At 33.6% G+C, this 24244-nt stretch overlaps 1 protein-coding gene and 2 long non-coding RNA genes across 4 annotated transcripts in view; 1 reads left to right on the top strand and 2 right to left on the bottom strand.

The window, feature by feature from the left end:
* Nucleotides 1-24244, top strand: part of LOC105200497 — a 58121-nt gene that overhangs the window by 5495 nt on the left and 28382 nt on the right. The gene's annotated exons all lie outside the window — the stretch shown is intronic.
* Nucleotides 7-11007, bottom strand: LOC113003725. The gene is made up of 3 exons (XR_003268645.2): nucleotides 10340-11007; nucleotides 1190-1263; nucleotides 7-1126 (listed from the first exon to the last, which is right to left on the bottom strand). It is a non-coding gene; the product is annotated as an uncharacterized LOC113003725 (long non-coding RNA).
* LOC105200490 (4'-phosphopantetheine phosphatase) lies at nucleotides 17636-23952 on the bottom strand. The gene is made up of 13 exons (XM_011168065.3): nucleotides 23476-23952; nucleotides 22563-22845; nucleotides 22159-22342; nucleotides 21975-22067; nucleotides 21570-21717; nucleotides 21288-21478; nucleotides 20876-21150; nucleotides 20643-20795; nucleotides 20492-20579; nucleotides 20200-20404; nucleotides 19917-20074; nucleotides 19638-19807; nucleotides 17636-19528 (listed from the first exon to the last, which is right to left on the bottom strand). The coding sequence occupies exons 1-13, from the start codon at nucleotides 23588-23590 to the stop codon at nucleotides 19177-19179; spliced, it is 2415 nt and encodes an 804-aa protein (XP_011166367.1). The 5' UTR covers nucleotides 23591-23952; the 3' UTR covers nucleotides 17636-19176.

Raw genomic sequence — 24244 nt, forward strand, 5'->3', positions numbered from 1 at the left:
GTAAGATATTTATGCAAATATATATTTGGCATACACCTATTAAATTAAGAACGTTACAAATTTAATACGAAGTTACATAGATTCATTACTTCAAAATGAATGGGTTAGAGTAACATATATTAAGAAGAAACAGTTATTAACTTGGCATACATCTTATAAAAAGCTAGAACATAGTATAAACATTTTGTGTTGTGTAAACGTAAAGATTAATAGCTTACAATACTGTTTCAACTCAAAAATCTCTTTTTAAAATTCATGTTATTGTTTCGAATTTCTAATATAAACTTTTATTATACTACATTGAATTAATAATAAAAACGATAATGTGGAATGGTTTCTACATCCAACTAATTTTAATAGATCGGCTTCAAGGAAATATGAGTTATAACGTATTTCTATTGTGTATAAATTGGGTCTCAAAATCTTCAAATGAAAGATATAGATCTTAGATCAATAAAAAAAATTTGCTGTAATATAAGTTTCATTTTTCTAACGTTGAAGTGACTGCTTCAGGTTAAACAATCAAAAATAATTTCTAGATCTAGACGTAGTAAGGTATATAAGAATCATTAAAGAATTTTTTTATACTTCTGAAAATAATAAAAATTAAATCAGGAGTATTGCAATCCAATTGTTTGTAGAAAAAGTGCCAAAAAATTAGGTGTGTACGAAGGGATAGAAGTAAGAGTTTCTTCATACACAAATGGTATGTTCTGTTTTTCTTTTGAATCTCGTTACGACTAATTGTCCAAATAATAAATCATTTAAGAACTTCATAAATCTACTTGGTACTAAATTGTTTTCAATTTCCTTGCAACTTTCCACTATCGATTTTCTGCTAGTTCCTTTATTAATTATTCGTGTATTGTCCGCTACAGGATAGTGATCCTTTCTCGTATTTTTCGCAACATCACCTTTTTTTCTTTTTCGCATTTCTCACTATTCCGTGTGCCGTATAAATTTTTTATCTATTTTTTTTTTAACCCAGGGGCTTTTCTCTCTCCGTTTCCATTCTTCCTTGTTGATTCTCGTCCTTTCATCGTCAGCAATTCCTCACCCGTCGCTTTTGCAACCCGGATAGAGTCGCGATAGTTCAAAAGAACCGAATGCGTAGACAGTTATTTCCCTGAAAAGTTTGAGTTGCATTTCAGTAGGTGACAACAGAAGAACGGAAGGATTTTGAACATACTTTTCAATATTTGAGAATGAAGTTCGAATATTGTCGGTGATTTAACTTGTTGCACATTTTGATCCAGTAAGAATCTACAGAGAAAATAGAATTTAATTGTTTGGGAGAAACTTCTAACGTATTTTACGTTGTCAGGTCACAGTTCTTAACAGGAATATCTTATTTGTTGATTTATTTGATTTTTTTGCAATTAATCCTTCTTCTGTAATCTGGATGCTTTTTGTCTAAGTTTTTTGATTATTCTAGACTTTTAAAAAATCTGGAAAAGTTTAAGGTTCTTTTTAACATCTCTATTACATTATCAAGTAGTTTTTTAAATGTTGAAATCTTTATTTAATAAAAATTAAAATTTGAACAGTGAAAATTTGCGAATAAAATTTTGCTTGTGCCAAAAAGGACCTAAACTGCAGACGGAAGGTTAATTGTCGGTATAATTAAGCGAGCAAGTGTGCGCTGAGCATTTCTAAGTGCATCTTAAGTGCATCCTACTCTGACATTTACGTAAATGCATTTATGTCTTATCTCTTATAGCATACAGGCATTATAAATTTATTAACAGTAAAAAATTATTTTATTTAAAAAAAGGGCAAAAAACAAAGGTTAAGATTTAATATTTTATCTGATATTATCAATAGTTTGTCATCAAGAGAAATAGAAGTAGCAAGTCAAACATTTACAAACACCAACATTATTAAGAGAAGATGAATTAGATAGAAGAAAAATAACCTTAATTTGCATTAAAAATATTATATAATTTTTTTGTTGTAAAATCAAAATCTATCTAAATAAAGTGTCAAAAAACTATAAATATTCTTTCAAAATATTTTGAAAAGAATACACATTTTAATACACTAAAAAAGAATCTAAAATTTATAATAATTATTAATTAAAATTTTTAAACATTTCTACAAAATTAAAGAACTTCTTTAAAACTTCTATTTTTATTGTATTCAAATATAATAAAATTGCAAGTATTTTCTTATTTTTGTCTAATTATCCATTTTCTTCAAAATATTGTTCTTAAAATAAAAAAACTTAATATATTCCAAATGTGTTATAATAATAAATATTGTAAGCAACTCAGTTTGTTACAAAAACAATTAAATAAAAGATGGAAATACAGCCAAGTTAAGTATCTGTTTCGTAAACAATTTTATCATATTTTCTCGGGTAATTTTAAGCTTTCTTTTTTTTTAAAATTACTTGTGAAGTACTTATTAATTTAATATTTATGAAATCAATACAAAGTGATGTTATTTCCGTTTTTATTTTGTTTGTTAAAATACATTATGTTATAAATTAAAAATATGATACAATTATTACAACTATTCATAAAAAAGGTGCATTATTCTTTTATATACCTAGCAAGGTTTTCATCGATTACTCGGGAGGGTTGAATTTAGCTAAATCGTAGGATTTCTTAATTATACTATATCATTTTATCACATAATGTGTATAGAATAATAAAATAGTATTCTACTTATTTTTATTTGTTTTGTATGAAGAAATTAGAAAACAAAACGAACATGACTTTTTATGGTTGCCAACCTAGTTCGGATAAATTCAGAAATGTTCTAATCAGCCAGTGTTGATTCACTGGCTGACGATTTCCATTACTCGTTAAACATACGATTTTTAATCGCAGCGATTACAACCAAAATGCTCAACAATTTAATTCTTTAATGTCTTTAATTCTTCGATAATTATTAATTCGATTGTGTTTTATAAATTTTGATGAGGAAAATGATGTTGCAAAATTTCTAAAAATATGTAGCCATTCAAGATGTGGGGAAGAATTGTGCAAGACGCGATGAAGCGTAGTACTCCGGTTTAACGATCGACTTCCCCAAACAACACGCCGATTACCTCATCGAGGAAATTAGCATGCCAATTATCACGTGGGCGGGGTGGCTTTTCGTTACGCTGCGCCGGGGCACGACCTTTCGTCGGGCCGGGGAACAAACAAGTTCTTTAATAAATCAACTAATGGACGCGCACCGGCAGAATTGCCAGAGTAATTCCGGGTCCAGGAAGTAGGACGGGTGACAGAGCGGGTTACGGGTGAAATTCCCGTGTGTAGGAGTTGTACCGGGCGCGTCCGCGACGGGACGTGTAGTTCTCGAATTCACTCGTTTTTACGAGGCATGTACTGGTAATAAGAATTACATTCAATTAGCCGCGCGTTCTGACGCGCGTAATTTCCGGTCGCAAAGTTCACGCGCGTCACCATCTCCCTCGATCTCGGCTGGGACAAGCCAAGGATTTGTTGGCGACCGATCGAGGAGACTTAAAGCTGGAATGGTCGCACGGAGCGACCGGACATCCTGATTTACGAAGGCGCATCCCCTTTCTTCCGGTAACCCTCGCTGGGGATTTTAAACGCGTCCTACTTCCACGTGATAAAAGATTTAGGTGTATTTCACTCTGTCGGTGTTTGTTATCTGAGCGATACACTTCGCGACACGCGGTAAGAAGAAATTCGAGGACCGAATGCGTAAAGAGGGAGGGTCATCGAGCAGCTTTAGCTTTCGTGACATTATCTCCTTCCTTAGACACGATTCCAATAAATCGTTCCTTACCGCTGCGTAAAGTTAATCCCGCGGAAGCAATCTCATCTCAACTTACTGTACACACCGTATATCCCTTCGCGCTGGCTCTGGAAATGTTTCCTGGCTTTAAAGGATCCAACTGCTACGGGCGAGGGATATTCGGGGAAGGAGTACGTTAACAGAGCTAAATCCCGGAATGATATGATATTTGCTTGAAATGATATTCAAGAACCGCGGGCGAGTACAGAGTCCGCACAGATTCGCGGAGATATAATTTGAGAGCGAATAAAATAAACCCTTGTTTTTACATACATTGTTATAATATCGGCATTTCACGTGCTTTTAACATGCAGATTGTTTCTGCGCGTCCATCCGAAGCTGCGCTGTTTCAGTTGGGAACAAAAGTTTCCGCCCGTGTCAGAGACCGTCATGTTAAACGCGAGGTGCGCTCGCTAATTAATATGGATCCCTCCACGAAATGTATCATTTATCTCGTAATGTATACACGTATTATAAATTCGTCCTCTCTCCCTGATACACGAGTTGTGCGACACACCGAATTCATATACGCTAGCGCGCCCATATTTTTCCGCGCTCGTCGTAAAACTGTATGGACATCGTTCCACTTCGAGTTTCACAGCGCGAGCCGCGCATCCAGGCCGTCGGTATATATATTTTTTTTTATGTGGTATCTGATTTCACGCTACCGCCACTCTGAATCCTAAAGGATCAGGCGGGATGCACGCTCGCCTCGCGGGCTTCACATGCAATCACGTACACGCGATATCCTGGAAGCATTTATTCTATAATCTCGACTCGATTATAGTCTAATATGGAGTAACGACAATCTTTTATCGTTAGCTCTTTTAACCAATCTAAAATCGATTTTTCGATATTAAATTTCGTAGCTAATGCTCTATTACAAGGCTGTTGTTGCAATAAGATCCGCTTGAAATTTAAGAGGGAATTGTGCATTTAAAAGTGACCAAAATGATCAAATTTTTTGAAGGTAGATTGTTCTTTGTACATTTCAAGTTCAATAAAAATAATTTTAAAATGTGTTATAAAATAATGATAAACTAATTTTTAAATATGTTTACATATTATTTAAAATAATTTGAAATATTAAAAATTCTTAATTTTAAATATTACTTTTAAAAAGGGAGTAAATATATTCCTAGTCAGTATGATTAGAAGTGAATGTTTAAGAAACTATTATAAAAATTTATTAAAAATTTTTATTTGATTTGTTCATTTGGGACACTGAGAAAAAAGTTGTTAACTTGACTAATTTTTTCAGTCCTACTATTTATATATCTGACTTTAATATATAAATTACTTGCACTGGATAAATTTAATCAGATTAACAACTTTTTTTTCTCAGTGTAACATTCTGTATTAAATGTTCAAAAGTATTATTACAAACCAAATAATTACGAGCGCATGAAAGAGAACTTCTCTTAGAATGATATAAACCTGCAATGTTCGCGTTTCACGCGACATTATCCACATGGGACGAGATTTCAATAGTTTCTGGTATTATGGTTGAGCTACGTTGAAATGTTACCATAACAGGGGTTGAAGAGCCGAGTGCGGAGACATTATATATTTACATTGGTGCGCGTAGTTAATACCGCGTATAGAGAGAACGAGAATGTTATGTGCGTTGAATCTGCTTTCCACAGGATGGCATTACATCTAATACTTAACACTAACGAATACACGTGCAAGTTTATTTATTTGTCTCTGCGCGCTATACTCTGTTCTATGAGTAGCGACTTGAGAAATATAAATTTCGGCGAGATAGCATTCGCTAATCCGCGCATTTGTATGCATTCGAGAAATATATAATTACGATGATTACCAATCGTGAAATTCAGATAATCCATAAATTGCATTTATATATTAGCAGTATAGTATTTTATTTAAAATTTCACGTGTGTAATATAAAAAACAAATAATCAAGGGTGGTCTGTAAAATGCCCAAAATTACCGTAATTCGCTATGAAAATACTATTAATGAGTAATTGTTAGTTTCAGCCCAATAAGCATAAAATTATTATTACCATATTATTACAGTAACATTTAATAGCATGTAATATTTTAAATTGTATTTAACACTATATGCAACATCAATGTGAACAAACTTTGACCATGACTTGGAAATAATGGTTTGGAAATATTTATACAATATTATTTTAAAACGTTAATAAAAATACACTTGAGATTAATATTTTTAAATGTTACTTGAATTTTCCTTGCTTACTGGGTGCATATTTTAATGGTCGGAAAATAGAAAATATGTAGTTGCAACTTTCCCGTGGTCAAACCTTTTCAGTTTCTCCTGCAAAGCATTTTGAGATCACGTTCTTTATCACACGTGATAGTCCGCGGAGAAAAGTAGACAGTTTAATTCTTTTTTATTCCCTATCTTATTCTGTAGCACTTTCTGTAGCACACGTTTCTCGCGCTCATCATCTCCTTTCCACTTTCTTTCCACGCGCTCTCAGGGACTTCTTCCTTTCATTTCTCTCGGGCTGCTTCTGAACTTAACACGTGTAATTCTTTAGAGTGGACATACATCTAATGTTTTCGTGGTCGGGTAAAAACCGCCGGTGACTGCGGTCGACGTAAACTTCCAGGAGTTTCCAGGTAGTTCAAATTTAGTAGTACGGACAAGCGCGTGCAACATTGATAGCACTCCGTACAACAAGTGTAAATATATTAATATTAAAGTTACGTTCATGTGCAGCGTGAAATCTGATATTTTCGGTTATTATTAAATTCTGCTTAAACAGAAACTGTTACAACAATATTTTTATCATATTAACGTATTAATAATATTAATGTAACATTATAATGTTGACTTAATTAAACTAAATTAAACGCGATATTATTTATTTTCGCGGTCTAAGAACTTTTTTCGCTACAGCGACGACGGAAGAATAGATGCGGCCTCATATGCCAATCGATAAGTTAAAGACCTGCCTATCACACGAGTGTTTCTTTTAGAGAACACTGGTTCATAACCGAGATACAAGTTTCCCTAAACTTTCTCTTGTTTTCGCGAGCAGTACGCGTGCATGGCGATTGTTCCATTCACGCAGATGGTGAACGATGACAATGCCGTGTACGCGGATGTTGCATCCGTCACAGGTAATGGACACACATCTCGATAACGTTCAAGCTCGACAACGCGTTCATTGTCACCCTCATCACCACAGAAACCCGATCACGTTTAAATATTCGTTGGAATAGTATCGATCAAAGAAAGAGAGAGGGGAGAGAGAGAGAGAGAGAACAATTTAGGCCTAATTAGATATCGCCGATCTATTAATGGGAAGTAGAGAGCGTTCGCTAATAAACCATAAAGACTAATAAGTTATTAATATTATATTATCTCTGTAATATTCGCTTGCGGCTACCACATGGACGATTAAATTGCCGCGAAAGTCTGGCGCTTATCAGACGCGTAATGAAAATTAAATCCCGGTGCGCGGTCCATCCCGGACCGGATCGGCGGTTGGGAAATCCTGTTGCACAACGACCGCGCTCTCCACACTCCGCGCGAGAACGCCTCGCTGCTCCCACAGGCGATCGTGAGCGTCCGTGTGTACGCGTATGTATGTGGGGTGTTTCCGTCCGTGTGCCTGCGGCATTAACCGACGATTCGTGCAAAATTCGCGGAGGCGTGATCGTGAGCAATTACCTCACGCGCCGATGAAGCGATCCTTTCAACGGGGGATCGTCGATAGCAGGTGAATAAACAGGCACGTATGCCAGGGGACCTGAGGGTTGAGACTGACACTTCGCACTGGCTGCTAATGACGCTGCGCGACTGTGGAACAACGACCGGTTAAGAAATACATTCTCGTTTTTTCCTTTACGTATTGCGTTTACGACTTCGATTTGCGTTCGCTCGAACCCTTCATCTGGGTAGGTTTCCAAACAATTTAATCGTATAAAGATTCGAACAGCTTCGCGGACATAGTTCGAAATCGGAAAATTCCTCGGGAGTCTTGAAAAATCTTGGGAATGTTCCGAATGGCTGAAAACTACTGAAAGAGTTCTGAATGTCCGGGAAACTTCTCTCTTACAAGCATTTGAATATTGCCTAAACGATTAGGATTCTTGAAAATAAGGTTGTTATCTACGTCTGTAGATGAAATAGAAAACGGATGGTAAAATAATAAACGTAAAGTAGTATATAAAAGAGATTTTATACATACATATATATCTATTTTTTTTTATACTTGTAAGACTTTTAAAATCTTCCAAATCTTGCAATAATCCCCAGTATAATGTTTAATATCTTTGATAATGTTCGATGTTGAAATGTTGATAGGATATGAACAGGAATAAAACCAATAAGGATTCACGTAGGATATTAGCGCACAATATTAAATTTATTGTTGGAAAAAAATTAGAATAATGTAACGTTTTGACCCACGGTCTTTAGTCATCATCCAATAAATAATAAAAAGAGACATTTAAAAAAATATTAAAAAAGGTAAAACATGGATCGTCCACGCTGAGAAGTGATTAAAATTAAGTTAAATAATTTTAACTAATTAACGATTTACAGCATGTATGACGTAATTATTTATTATACATATTATATTTTACTCGTATCTCAACGTGCATAAGTTTTTTAACATCTTTTTGTTGTATTTATTATTTATTTTAATATTGATATTCTGTGAACTCTTACTGGTTTTATTTCTTATTTATATTTTTTAAAATTTAAATATTTAAATTTAAATTTTATGCTCTATGTATAAATATGGAAAAATGATGGAACCTCAAATTTATAAAATGTAATGCAACTTTATTTTTTATATTTTATATTAATTATATAATAATTAAAATATGTACATCTTGTTGTTAACACATCATGTAGAAGGGCGATGAAGCCATTATTTTGATGTGTGAATGACCCTCTGGATACAAAGTGTATGAGCTTCCGTGTGCTCTCACCATTTTAATCTCCTCCACTCGATTTGGCTCTCGAATAAACGAAGGCTGTAAGAGAAAAAGCCGCTGCAGGAAACCATCTATTATAAAAGGGCTGCCTGAAGTGAACTTAGTCTCTCTCTCTCTCCCTCTTTCTTCAGAGTCGACTCCAGACTCTTGTTACGTACTTTCTAATGCAATTAATAAAACAGAACACTAAATTATGTAATTAGAAAATTCGTAAATGGAACGCGAATGCGATCTTTTAGGAAATCATTTTTATAATTTATTTTGCTAATTAATATTATCAAAATTTATCTTACGATGCCATTACCTTGCGACGGAAGGATTATTCTTTTTATGTTGATTTCTCATCGTATTATAGTTGGGAAATGATAAAAATACATTAATTTTATTTTTCTATAAATAAATAAATTAAATAAATGAAAATACTCTCTCTGTATCTCTCATTCATTTACTCATTCACTTGGGTAGCTTCTATGCGTGCAGAATATTATTGACTTCAATTTGTAACTTGCTACAATCCTATTAACTATGCTATGACAACGAGCTTGGTTCTAAAATTGCGGTCAAACTAATGAGAAGGGCTTTCTTGCGAATGCCTCGAATGCGGTCGCGCAAGAATAGAAGCGCAAGAGACAACAAGATCCCTAAGAAGGTGAACCTTAGTATCTAAGAAGACGCGTCCGCGTATATCCCGCACTTACAGAACAAAGTTTCTCGTGTATCTTAGAGATCTTTTTGTCCCGCCTCCATTTCCCTCGTGAATACGAAACTCAGGAGGCACGTGGAAATAAAACCACTGACGGAGTTTGCGATTAACAGAAACGTAAGTCGCGTTGATTCAAAGAGCGCCGAGGTTGCCAACGATTGCGACGGTCAATTGCGCATATACGATAATTCGTTCAAATCGAAGGAGAGCCCTGTTCACAACGAGCTTTAATCCCACAATCGTACTAGTTAGCCACTTGTTAAATCTCACTCAAAAACGTAGTTCGTAAATGCAAGTTCGAGCTATTATTACTTCTCAAGCCACGTTATGGCAATGAAAGTAGAAGGATTTGTAAAAGCATAGGTTTGTAATTGAATCCTTCAATCCAATTAATCATTTATTGCAAAATTCTTCAATAATTTTTTCTGAACGTGCCTCGCTGTTGTGATTTAATGAGTTCAAAATTGGGACTTTTTTTACAAAGATTTTTTCCTAAAATATGTTTCTAAAACTTTTAGAAAATATAACTTGCCAAGTTTTTTTTTTTACTGGCAATTCTATAAAACACTCTGTAAAACTATGTAAAAAAATCTCAATTTTTAACTCGTTAAATATTAAAATAACTTTTGTGCCATTTAACAAGATTGAAAATTGGATATTTTGCTCGACAAAATCATATCCTTCAAAAGGCTTCTGTCCCTTTCTAAAAATAAATATTTTTTTTTAAATAAAGTAAATCTATCCAAGATTCTTTGTAGATGATAAATCTTCTATACATATTGCTGACCTTCTTACGTAATTGTTTCTTCAAATATTGAATTTTATCAGAATTCAAATTTAATAAAACTTTTTAGTTATAAAAACTCGTACATAACGTAATTGCAAAATGTAATTGACACTTTTCGTTATTCATACCTCTCCACAGTATTTTTGCGACCCGCGCAGAAGTTTTAATTTGAAACACAAACAATCACTCTAAGGTTCTCGCGTTTTTCGTCTCTATTTATCGAAGCGGAACTGCGAAGAAGAAGCTCGTTGCTCCACTTTATTCATAAGACTCGTTATTATCTGACAGCTTGTTATGACGGTAATGCATGGGTTTAGTTTCCTTGGGAGTGTTTCCTTAAAAATTTATAGCGACCTTGGCGCAAAGAGGAGAACCTAGGCCGTCATAAACGACACGGAGGGGATTCAGTGGTATAATGAGTTGACTCATCAATTAAGATCAATTATAGTCCTTGGCCCGTAAAGTTCCATTTCGTAAAGTTTTTCTGCGAAATCTAGACCAGATCTCTTTTGAAATCCGAATAAACTTCTTTATCTGAAATGACATAAAATATATTGTTCTTAGAAAAGCCGTTTCAACTAATTTATTTTTAAAAAATAATAAGATACCCAAGTCGAATAAAACCCAATTGATTATTTTACTTTTTTAAAACTCTATAAGAATGTTGAAATGAATTAAGCGAGAATAAAAGTTTTATTTTAATTACTCACAAAAATAAAGTTTATTTTCTCATACAACATTTATAAATAAAAAAATTGTTTTAAACTGTATTATTGAACTTTATTGTACGCTTATCAATATAAGGCCCCCCTCAAAAATACATTTAAAATGATAAAACAAAAGATTAATCTTAAGATCAGTTTTAAAATGATATTAAGTTTTAATGATATTAATCACAGAAATTTCTTCGTGTTTAATCTACTCTTAAACATCACAATTACTTTTAATTTGATCATTAATTAATCTTTTAAACCATCTAAACCTTAGGAATTTCTAGCTATTTAAGTGTAATTCTAGCTTCTTAAAAGTTAGTTGAAAATCATTATTCTTTAATATAATACAAATAATAAATAACATAAGTGAGCCTTGTTTGATGTTATTAAAAAATGTATTTATTCTAAAAAATCTATACTTATATATATTTTTCTATAGCTAAGAAATTGAATAATAGTATATCATATATTATATATAACAATAATGTATATTTATTAAATTATTAAATTTTACTATGTGAAAATAAAAGTAGCTATTTGCAAATAAATGTAGGCTATCTGCCCAGCTAGAATATACTGCTTCAAGATCACTTGTCAAGGTCCATTGTTTAAAAAAATTGCCGGATGGCAAGGCAAAACGTTGAGATAAATCTTGTCCTTAAAAAAAAAAAAAATAATATTAAATGATCGTAGATAAAAAAAATTATCTAAATGTTTTAAAAGTAAGCTTTGATAAGGTAAAATCTTCGCATGACAATGGTTCTAGATTCTGGGTGGAAGCGCGGTGCAAAAAAGCTCGTTCTGTAGAGATCCGGGGAAAGATATCCATTACGACGCGTGATTTTCAACAACAGACAACGTCGTGCTCTCAACACGGTTGCGGTCCCGCGTCCAGGAAACGTGTTCATTAGCATACTTCGATTAAACAATGTCCTTAGCAAGCGCGCTTTCCACGCGGGTGGGATGGGAAATAAGTGCAGAGGAGGAAAGGCTGTGTGCGCGGAAATGGTCCGCGGCGATACCAACGGGCGAAGCGGAATTATTTATCTCGCGCTGGCCGCGCGGCGTCCAGGACCTTGATAAATAGATCCTCGCGCGAAACGTTGCAGCAGGTTTCCGCCAGTCCGTACTCGAGAAAGGACCATTAGGTAGGGATCCACCGTAGTGGCGGCGGTGGCGGTGGCGGAAAAAGGAAGACGAGGAAAAAAAAGAAAGAAAAAAAAATAGAAAGCAGATCGGTAGGCACATGCGCGCGGGGTCGGCGGAATAAAAGCGGCCGCTTATAGTCGCCGCTGGATTCTCCTCGTCCTTTTTCATCGGGCGCACTGCTATGGAAAATTGAAATAATTAATCGGGTGTCCGGCTGGTGCGCTTTTTCTCTTCTCTCCCTTTCTTCCTCTTTCGCCTTCTCTTCCGCCCGGCTTCGAGGATGCATCCTGCCGTTATCATTGCGCCGCGAGCGCAACTATGAATCACATTAATCAATCGATCGAAAACCCAGGGCTTTCTTTCGTCTTTAAACAAGCATAAAGCACCCACATATCGCCGCGTATTGGCCCATTCGCCGAATGGAACCGAACGTTCCGCAATCGATGCTTTAATCACTTGCCCAGGGGGTACAAACGCAAAACGCAAGAATACTCGATAACCGTCGTAATAACTCTTCGATAACAGTTTTTCATACGATAACATGCCGACGAGCTAATAATATCGCGTAATGTTACAATAATATAAAACGATTAAATGTGCAACGCGTGTTTTGTGTTTCGCATTTTAAAGAGAACGTCTCATTGATTTGCGATCGAATTCCGCGGACAATAAAAAATGAACGATGAACGGCGATGACGATATTAAATATTAAAACGACTGATGTGGCAGTAAGGAACGTTATCATGATTAATGAATCATTTTATATGATCATTAAAATATTTTATTTTATCGCGGCCATTAAATACATTATCGCGACTATCAAATGTTTTAATGCACGATGCACAGTCGTACATCCGCGGATGTTCGATGTATATGCAATGATATTATTTAATTTCGTTAATTAAAACATGTTTCGGCACTTTGAATTACGCGGAATACGAATTTGCGCGAAATACATATTTCATTTATTTACATGGATTTGTCCACCGAGGTTGTTTACAAAATCTCGTAAGCCGTCGCTCTAGACGATCTACAATTCGTATCAGAAATCAGGATTCGGTTAAAAATTTTATACGTCGCGTAATGCGGAAAAATATTTTTGAGGAGAAACGGAAGTACACGCGTATATAAAATAATATTCATTGCATTGTGTACACGTGTAACAAAATGTACTGCGTATAAAATTATAAATTTAAAGTCCACCCCCTGTGAAATCTGATGCGAGGTATAGATCGGCGAAAAAATGAGCAATTATTTTATTTCGTGTGACTCAATATTTTTACTTTCCGTAGTACACAGAGGCCGCCTGTACACGGTTGTAGGACGATCGGTATTCGCGATTAGTCCCGATTGCGATTTCGCGAAACACGCACACGTGCACACACTCATGGGGACGAAAACCCAGGAAGTGAAACGAGAATGACAAGTGCGCTTTTTATAAAAATGCACTTTGACGGATAATGAATACGCGCGTGCACGGTCCTTTCGCAGTCGCGTAATATAAATAAATGAATAAAATCCTCTGGTAATCCGTATCAGATTGTATCGTAACGGGAGAGTGCATCCCGGTTTGAAATATTGATCTGGTCGAATTGCGGTGTTCTATCAAAATACATTAAAAGGACAGGCGGCTTTTTTTCCCTCCCTCTTTTTTCCCCTCCCTCCTTCGGCGGGAGATATATTGGAAGTAATGTCACTGCGACACTTCCGGCCTGCTGGATTCAAAATATCCAGTGACAAAAGTAAAATGATCCTTCATCCTGTGAAAGATAGGTGCGCGGAACCTTTTCCACGCGCACGAATGAATGTGCCTCTCGTCAAAGTCGTAACATTTCGCGAAAATGAAAAGCATTGTTTTACACAAATTCAATTTTTAATCTTTGCGCTTGCTTCACCGCGTTTACGATACGTAAAAATTTTCCGTCGACGAAGATTGCTTTATTGCGTGCAGCGTTTTAATTGTGCGCCATTTTGTAGAGTTTCGTGCAAATTGCGTGATTTTTTCTTTTTTCTTTTTCTTTTTTTCTCAAACACGCGCACGAAGATTAAACAATTGTACGTATAATAATGGCGGAACTGCAGACGCATTATATTGGCAGAAAGAGAAATTTCTCGCTTCGTACACAATTAATTGGAATTTTCATATATTGTGATTTGGGTGGGATTGCCGATTGCTGATTTCAGCGCTAATATGAATAATAACTTGCGTTATTTATCACACTCAATTATTTATTATGTTTTAGCAATGCACGTACATTACTTTATTATAATTTAGTTATTTGAACGATTCAATATTTATTAGAATTTTTATTTTGAAATTAATTAATTTATTCATGTTTAGCACGATATTCAATTTAAATTATTGAGTGGCCGTAAATGCGACAACAAATTGATTCCCCAAAATTCTACGAAAATCGGAATATTTGGCAGTCTCGCGCCTGACATTAAACAATTTATATTACATCGATCATGTAGCTGTTTCGACATTTCAATTAAAAACTAACGTTCCGTAATTCTTTGAAGATATGAACATTTATTACATGCATTCGAAAGATTTAAAGCATCCAGTTAGAAAAATGAAAAATTTTATTCTAACCAATCGCGTGTGCAATCCACCAGCGGAACCATTCCTTTGCACAAAAATGTTATTGGAAAGCTTTGCTCTCGGTGAAAGCTGCCAGCTTTGCAGTTGCATCTATAGCTGAAATTGGTAGTCTTTTTATTTCGATTTTTCGCGAAATTGTTTCAATTTCGTAAAATCCTTTTCACTCTTATATTCAAATTGTGCAGGCCAAATCATGTGAATGTTATTTACAGCTTGATTGTCTGCCGATATCATTTTATTAACGTTATCATTTTATCGGAACGGAAATTATGAAAGTTTAACCATCCTACATAAATCGATAAGTGCCAGATATAATTTCCTTCATGCGTTTATTTTGACAAAGCTCTGTCGGCGTCATCTAATATAACATAGAAGATGTTCGGCGAAACTTGTACGAGGAGATAGAACACGTTGGCCGTCTCGTGCGAGTGGCCTTGTATATTGGAGATGAAAAATTCATGGTGCTCGATGCAACGTCCAATCTTAGGTATTTATTTCATGTAAGATACACGAGCCCATGTTTTCCTCTTTCGCGGAACACGATGTCGCATAATAACGGCGCTTAATTTTTTAACGTTTCTGATGCAAAAGCGCATATAAGACAAATGAACATGGTTTTCGACATAAACGATTATTTTATATAAACATCTGTTTTTTTAATAAAAATTTAAATTTAATTAGTTTACACCTGTCTGAAATTAATTATATTTGTTTAATTTTTTTTATTCTTGGAATTAGACTTTAAACGAATTGTGTGCGGTTTTGATTTTTGAAAATACTTATTTGATAAAAATACCTTTGCCTTGACATTTTTTTATTTTGTCGAGAAAAAATTAAAGTACGCGGAAGTTAAAAGCAGTTAAAAATAAAAAGCTTTAATGAACTGTTAGTTAAAAAGAAAAAAAGTTATTAAATATTGTTACAATTATAATCCTTTGAAGTGATACTTCATCCTTAGCTGGCTGTGCCAGTAACTCGATGAGGTGACGGTGTAAAATTAATGGCATACAGTACATACAGATTGAAGGCGATATCTGGAGGAGTATCGATTATCACACCGGTACAAATTGGGAGATAATTGGCTGTGTCAGCTTGCGCGCACCGGTCTGGTTTCTCCCAACTGGACAATATCGCGCAACGGGAATTTAATAAAGCTCCGACTTGGACACTGCGTAGGACGTGGCTGAAAGAAATAGACGTGGAGCGTGTCTAGCATGCACAGGACCCTCTTTCCTTCGTTTTTGTCCTATCATCCAGTCCGCCGCATTTTCCAGTTTTTCTTTCTCCCTCGCAACTCTCTCCTTCTTTCTCGGGCTTTCTCTTTATATTTCTTCGTGAATGAAGTCCATTTTCAAACTTTATTTTCGAAGTGAAAGCTATCGAACAGTGCTATACAGTGAATCCTTTTCTTATTGTATTCATAAATTATATTTAAGAGAAAGTCACAGATAACGTTTTTTCTTCATTTCTTATATTCCACTCGAGTAAAAAAATTCTTTAAATTTATAGAAAATTTTTATATCAAATTTATTCACTATTTGCATATTATTGAAACTTGCTATTAAATTTATTTATTTTTTTCTTATCGCATTTAATTGGAACTTCCCGACAAGTAGAGAAAAGAAGTTCGAAGAGAAAAGAACTTTGAGCTTAAAGTTTGTATCATATTAAAATGTTTATTTTACATAAATACAATTCTATCATCTGAATAGAAATGTATTATCATAATTAAAAAATAATACTAGCAAATTTTTTTAATACCTTTGTATCGGCATAATAATATCGATGCCTCTGTATGCCTTTCTATTAAAAATGATACAACTATATTTTGAGAGAATTTATGAAATATAAAACGCAAAAGACATTACAGATGAGAAAAATTCACACAATCATTTTAATTTATGAATAATAAATAATTATTGCTTTATGAATATTAATTCTTTTTAAATATTAATTCTCATCTGGTTATTATCAGTAAATTGAAAAAATCACGTTTTATAGGAAATAAGAGGAAAATTATATAATATTGAAGAGAACTTTAATAGAAGTAAAAATATTATTGAATTTATTTATTACCGTGACAGGGAAAGAATATCAGTTCTTGAAAAATTTTTGCACACTTGTGAACATAATAGATATAACATGGAATATCGCAGGTTCGAATTTTTTTAGGCGTCAAACAAACGAAACGAGAAAAGAAAAAATATAATTTTATTTGATAATGAATACTTTTCGTGTATCATACATATTCTGAATACTCGACTTACAAACGCACACAAAAAGAAATCGAATATCGCATTTATATATCTACATTGCACATGGATTACAATCTTTAACATTTTAATATATACATTTTATTACATATGTACAGAGATAATTAGTTATATTTGTCGTTGCATCAAAAGATTGTTTTTATGAGATGTACAGGTAGGGTTCAGTTGCTAAAGTTACTTAACGCATCCATCTGACTTCATCATTTCAGTATTATCTCTCAGTATTTGACAGATGGATATCGAAATTAACAGATTAGCTCAGATATCACTTTAATTAGAGAACAAGTCCCACATATTTAAGTATTTTGTCTAGTTTTCCAATTGTTTATATATTATTTAGCTCATTAAATCTAATACATGTAAAATAATGCATTTATTTTCGGATTTCTTATAGAAATCAATAACAAAAGAAAACTTTTGTATTATTCTGGATCATTAAATATTCTAAAATATCCGAAATTATTAATTAAATATAACATCAAAATATAATATCAAAAAAGTCTTATAATTGCTTTAATTTGCTTACTTGCCGTAATATAATTGCATATTGTAATATCACAGAAACTGTACTATGCAATATGTATATATACTGCAGAGATTTTTTCTTAACAAATTAATGTAATTTTTCTAAAATTTTGATAACTAAAAATTATATGTAAAAATGGGTTTATTGTCTTTAACCAATTATTTATGTATTGATTTTAATGATTTACGTTAATACAATTCAGACATGCTTGTTTATATACATTGATAGTCCTAACATTTCTGTAAAAAATGAATAACTATTTTTTTTTTAATACTAATTATAACTGTATGGACGAGATTGATCAAGCGTATTACGATAAATTGTTAATTCACAAATGAATTGTTTAATACCGTATACAAACGTAGAAAGAGATTTATATTTTACAATCTTTTTCGAGAAATGTTGCTGATTTTTTAACATGCAAAGATACAAAAAGTGATGTTGTTTCTAGTTCATATATTTATTATTAATGAGGTTTATGAAATTTTATTTAGATCTTATGCAACTTACAAGGAGAGGATCAAAAGTAGAAACGCCATTACAATATAAGAATCTTAAACCCTAGTTTCAGATACCTCTTAGTTTCTTCAAAAAAAAAAACAATAAATATAAAAATTTTGAAGTCATCAGATCTATAGATTACTTGGTAGGATAATAGATTTTAGAAAATGAAGAAAAAAAGTATTAAATATTGTACCAATTGACTTTTGATTGTATAGAAATACAACTTAGATTAATACGTACTCGAACTGCTTGAGTTTATATTATCTACTTGTACTGCACTGATAGTGACGAAAATTCATTAAATTGAATATTTGTACCTATGTATAAGAAGAACGTTGATTAATTCTGTAATAATATAAAATTAACGTTTTTCCTTCATTTCCCAAATTTTATTATTCTATCAAGAAGTTTATAGATCCGATGACATTTTTGTTTTTTATTAAGTATCTGGAGCTAAAGTTTGGGATCTTAATACAAAGGATTATCTTTTGCAAATCGCGTTTCAAAAGGGTGTTTCCACTTTTGATTTTCCCCTCGTGAGAGATTAATATAAAAATATTTTACATTAAAAATCTAGAATTTTAGTAAAGCAGTTAATATAATACTAGTAATAACTTTTTTGAAAACTATGTGTGAGAAGATCTATAATAGGTTTGTTCGCGTCGCATGCTCCAAGAGCACTTGGATCACTTAAATCATTAGTTCTAGTGCTGTGATTGGTGATAAAAGTGATCCAATTGATCCAAGTGCTCTTGGAGCATGCGACGCGAACAAATCTAATATACTAATAATACAGTATGACTGAAACAAACATACGTATAATCGTTATGATAAATAAGAAAGTGTTTATAGATTATTAAAAAAATTATATTAATAATCTTTTATACGATTACGTTTATTTGACGAATCACATGATAGGTTTGTTCTTTTTAACTGAACTTCTTGCACAATTTATCTTTCTTTTTCTCTCTAACGTAAAAAGAAAAAAAAGATGTATTGTGCAAGAAACTCAATTAAAAAGAACAGATTTAATATTTCATCTGTATGTTTTCTTAACACCAGTGCTGACTCGATCACAATTCTAAAATTTAAGCGTATTTGAGCATAACTCTGTCTTTAAGTTTTCTCTTTCTCGGAAGGCAATATGTTTTATATTATTATTTGGTCTAAAAGAAATAATTGTATATTGCTAACTTTATACTGATACTTTACTTGTATTTCTGTCGCTAGAATTATCGCATTTGCAAAGTTCTGTCGCCTCTTCTGTACATTTTGACGGACAACCATCATTTATCGTCTCCGATTTCATTTCGATATCGTAAATCTTGGCATTCGGCGTCGTTGGTTGCTCGTATTTGCATATCACAGCATACATATCGCCGCCTAAACGAAGCGCGAGCCACCGATTTTTTACGACTGCCAATTTTAGACACTCGCACTTCATTTTAGCATGAAAATTAGTGTGTAGAGTTCTACCCATTCCTTCGATGACTATAAGATCTACGTTGTGCTCGATCATCGCAAGGCATAGATCCAAATTTAGACGACTGTTACACATTGAAATAATATTGATGAATTAACATTATTAAAGTAGATATTAAATTATAATACAACTTTTATATTGCAAGTAAAAATAACTTGTAATATTTGTAATACCTGAGATCCAGACAAGGACCTGCATGCGCGGTTTCCATAGGAATAAGAGTATTATCTTCTAGAGCCTGTTTTATAACATTACAAATTTTTGCGGCATCCCGTAACATAACGACCAATTCAGGATACGTTACGTCATTCAAAGCTGGCATAGAATTAGCGCATAATATTACCTAAAAGCATAAAAAACAATTTTAATGCAATTTTATCGAATTTTATTCAATAATTTTTGAAAATGGTTAAAAATTCGATTCGAGTATAAATAATGTTAGTGGAACTAACTTTGGTTCCCCGTTGCAATAAATCTCGTGCAAACGGCAGGATTCCAAGAACTATATCTACACCGCTATTATCGACAAAAATGGCTGCACATTTATGAGGTGGTCCATTCTGCAATCTGTGTATCCAATCATCTAAATTATCCTCTAGCCATGGTCTACCTACGTTTCCATGATAGAACATTATTTAAAGAATTCTTTTCAAACGTATGAAGAGTCAGAAAGAATTTATCGAAAGATGAATCTCACAGTATTAAATGTTATTAATCTGTTTAATGATGATTTACCTGGAATTTTCGCTTGGGCGTCTTCAAAACCAAAATCATTGGTTTCCAATAGCTTTGCAATATCTTTTGCACCCCAATCAAATATATTACCACTGAGAACGCCAAGGATCAAAGCTTTTATCTTCTCCGCGCCTTCCAATTGATCTAGATTAGTTATGCGATTGTGTAAGTGCATCAATGCTTCTTCATTCTCTTTTCTTTTTTGCTGCAAATGAAATATTACAGGATGACATTTAAATTTCATTTTGACATTTTAAAAAATTCTAAGAAAACAGAGATTAGAGATACTTACATGTAAATATGGATCTGGAAAATCAAATTCTTTCATGCAATGCTCGATGGTATCCAACAATATTCTAACAGTAAGTGCCCCATATGCACTGCAAGTTTGCATTATAAATTAATAATTTCATAAATAGACTTTTTAGAAACTGAAAACTTACAATGGTTGCGCCTGAAGATAGTGTAATCTGTTGATGTATTTCTCCTTTAATTTTAATCCTCTGTCCTTTGCTGTGGGACTGTGTGGTTGACTGTTAATAGCTCTCGATACGAATTTATCCACGGATTCTTCAAAACATTTTAGCCAATAGTCCCTATAAGTGTAGATATTTTAGTTTTTATGTTTGTATAATACATGATCATGATCTTTGAAACTTTATGTGAAATATCTCACCTTGCCTCTTTATCCTGAGTGAGATCCGTAGTGTCAGGATTGTAAGATGCGGGATCTCGCAATAATGGGCAGAACGTTACAGCATATTCTGCTTGATCAATTTCCAGTTGATCGACTTTAATTCCGAAATCGGTTGGCACGGAATCTTTAAAGCTCGATGATCCAGCGTAATTTTCTAACCAACTGTATTTGTCCGTTTGTTCAGTGCCATATAAATACGCTCCGATTGCGCCAAGGTAACCTTCATGGCGAAGAAAGAGAGGCGTTACCTTATCCTAGATAATAGATGTGACAGTAATGTAAATTTTATGGAAAAACGTAATTTACGAACACTTTGACGTTTAGCTATAGACATAGAATTATTTGATTCAAGAAGATATGGTAAAAGATTAAAATAAATATAAAGACTAACATGAGACCAATATTTTATAGAGTATGAGATGGTGTGCATTGATAGTGGATGGTTACGTAGGAAATAACCACCAAAGTAAACCTTGTCCATGTTGTAAACGGTTGCATACAAACTAGCTATGTGGCCAATATCATTGCTAATGGTGAATAGTAAACTCCTTACGAGATCAGCTTCGGAAAATTTTGGTTGCCCTAAAACATTAATATAATTAATATCTAAAATATTTAGGAATCATAAAATCTAACATATAGTTTCAATGTAAACTTTTTATAGCGTGCTCACCACAAGCTACCGCCTTGCCAAAGGACGATGCAATAAGCTCTCCAGATAAACCTTGGGAGGAATAATCGCCCCCATAAATATCTTTCACTAACATATCTACATTGCGATGATCCCCCCGTTCTGCAAGTTGCAGCAATTCGTCAAAGTCCTAGTAGGGTGTTTTTAAATCATTGTTTTAATACATATTTATATATACAATTCACATGACTCGATGGTACTACAACGGAGCAAAATCTTTTCATATAATAATTCATTTCACTTTTTATATAATAATTTTATTTCTAGATATTTCTTAAAGATTAAGTATTAGTTCCTCCAAATAAAGTTTATTAATTAACATGCATTTGTTGTAAAACAGCAATGAAAAGAAATAGTGTAATCTAAAAAATTACATAAATTCCATACCTTTCTTTTCGTAAGTAGTGATCCAAGTCCCCAAAATGTACCCCCTCCTGTGGCTGTACCACCGACTCTTTCAAATACTTCATCCGATTCCACCTATAAAAATAAATCTTAAAATAAGTAAATTTATTTAACATAAATTTATCAAATTAAATAAGTTTATTGAATATTTATTACGTATGCTTACTTTAAGAATACTGACACCACTGCCAACATTAACCAGCAAATATGGAAATATATGAGGTCCAGCTTGTTGAAATTTATATTCTGGATTTGCATGTCGATGATACTCAAACGCTTCACATGGTATATTTTTAAGCAAGAAATTACAACCCTTTATCAGACAGTCTATCTCATCTTCTTTGTCAACTCTGCAATTTTATCTTATCATTCAGTAAACACAGTCTCAAAAGCGTGTATCAAAAATTAAACAGTATAGACTTAGACGTTTCATATTTGTCATTGAAAATCATTGACATTGCTTGGCGAATAAAATTCAAAATTTAAATATCAATAATTTCTTATATTCGACATTGAAATTGGTAAACCACATTGACATTGGTAAAATTCGAAATACAAGACTATACTTACAGTAATCCTAATTTTTCTTGCAACAATGGTGTATATTTGAATGCTCCGCCTCCAGTCACTTTAATTCTTTTTCCATGAAATCGTTCAACATCCACTAAATTCTTCTTGACAAAGTCTAAGCAGTTCTCAATATATCTTGTCTCAAACTTAACAAAATGCAGTCTATTACCCTCGAATACTTTGTACGCTAGTTCTCCACTGTTCCCTAAACCTTCTGCATCTTCGTAAAGTGCCTTACGATAACTTACTGTTGAGTAATAGGCAATTTTGGTTAAGGACAATCCTAAAATAATATGTAATAATAAATATTCAAATTTAGACGATATATATTATAATACATGAAAAATAGAACTAATAATTTGGAAAAATCTATTTAACAAAATTTATTAATTAATATATAATGAACAGACATTGTAAATATTTTTCATGAATTTACATCACATCTTTTATAAAACAGTACAGCAATATAAATATTTCTCCCCATAATTCAATCTTCTTTCTAATTATGACAATCAAAATTGAATAAAAATCATCCAAACAATAGACTCTTCTAAGATAACAAAGTAATATGCAAAATAATTTTTTGTAGGCATGTGACGTAAAATACAAAGTAGGAATGTGATGCAATATCTAATATGATAAGTAACAGATAAGAAACGCTTAACAAAAAATTCTCATTAAGAAGGTGGAATTATGTACAAGTTGAAGCATAAATACATAATTTAGCACATGCAATAATTACAGTACAATGTTGTGATCACGCGCTCAACCCAATTATCGTCTCGATGTAGACAATGACTGGGTGCACTTGATCTCTCGTAACAGTCGCGTTAATTTCTCGAAGGGTCAGGAACCGAGCGGAGGGATCGATTCTAGTTTCGGGAGGGAAGAGATATCCCAATCGATGACATACCAATGTCTATGGCGAAGGTCTGCGCATTTTTCAAATTGGCGAACACCTCGACGGCAGGTGGCAATTTGATACAGCGTGGGTGCGACCGCTCATCGCCGTTGACCTCCGCTGCCATCCCTAGGTCCGCGGAACGACAATCCGCCCGATGATTCTTCTGCAATTGAGCGATACACCGACCACCGACAACACCGTGGCACCTCCACGGGCATTTAACTGGCAACTGGCAGGTGGCGAACGCGCTTAAATCACGGCAATCGGTTGCCAGAGATAAGTTGCCTGCGATTCATCACCAACGTAAACCAATATAAATCTCCTAGCCGAAAATATTCCTTCGAAGACTGTTATTTTTCTCCCTTATTTCCCTCTCTTGCTTTGCTCTTCTATAGCTGTGGCGTAACGAAACTTATTTACTTGCGTATCTATTTACTCAGACGGCGCAGATTGCCGATTTAAAAATGAGCCTATATATATATATACATTGACTTGACGAACATCTGTACTGATCTGTACAGATATGTGTGTACTTTGTATCAGGTAAAAGTGAGGCAGGGAGAAGAGGTGGAGAAGGAAAGAGAGAGATACTCCGGAGCATTTCTGTTCTTTATTCTACGCATTCGCGATTCTTATAAGTAAATATAGCACATATTTATTTATTACAGATGTAATAATAGGTTTGTTGATTGAAGCTGAGCTTTTTGTACTTCTTATCTTTCCTCTTTTGCTCGCTGATAGCATTTTTATTTTAAGTGCAAAAAATGTAATGCAGCGG

This window comes from Solenopsis invicta, chromosome 6 (assembly GCF_016802725.1).
Source record: "Solenopsis invicta isolate M01_SB chromosome 6, UNIL_Sinv_3.0, whole genome shotgun sequence".
NCBI lineage: Eukaryota > Metazoa > Arthropoda > Insecta > Hymenoptera > Formicidae > Solenopsis > Solenopsis invicta.

Coding starts and splice junctions, on each gene's coding strand:
- LOC105200490 (XM_011168065.3), bottom strand. CDS start 23,590: ATGGCAGCGGAGGTCAACGGCGATGAGCGGTCGCACCCACGCTGTATC. Junction 21,479..21,569: donor TGGCAAGGCGGTAGCTTGTG/GTGAGCACGCTA, acceptor TTAATGTTTTAG/GGCAACCAAAATTTTCCGAA. Junction 20,580..20,642: donor TATCTTCAGGCGCAACCATT/GTAAGTTTTCAG, acceptor GCAAACTTGCAG/TGCATATGGGGCACTTACTG.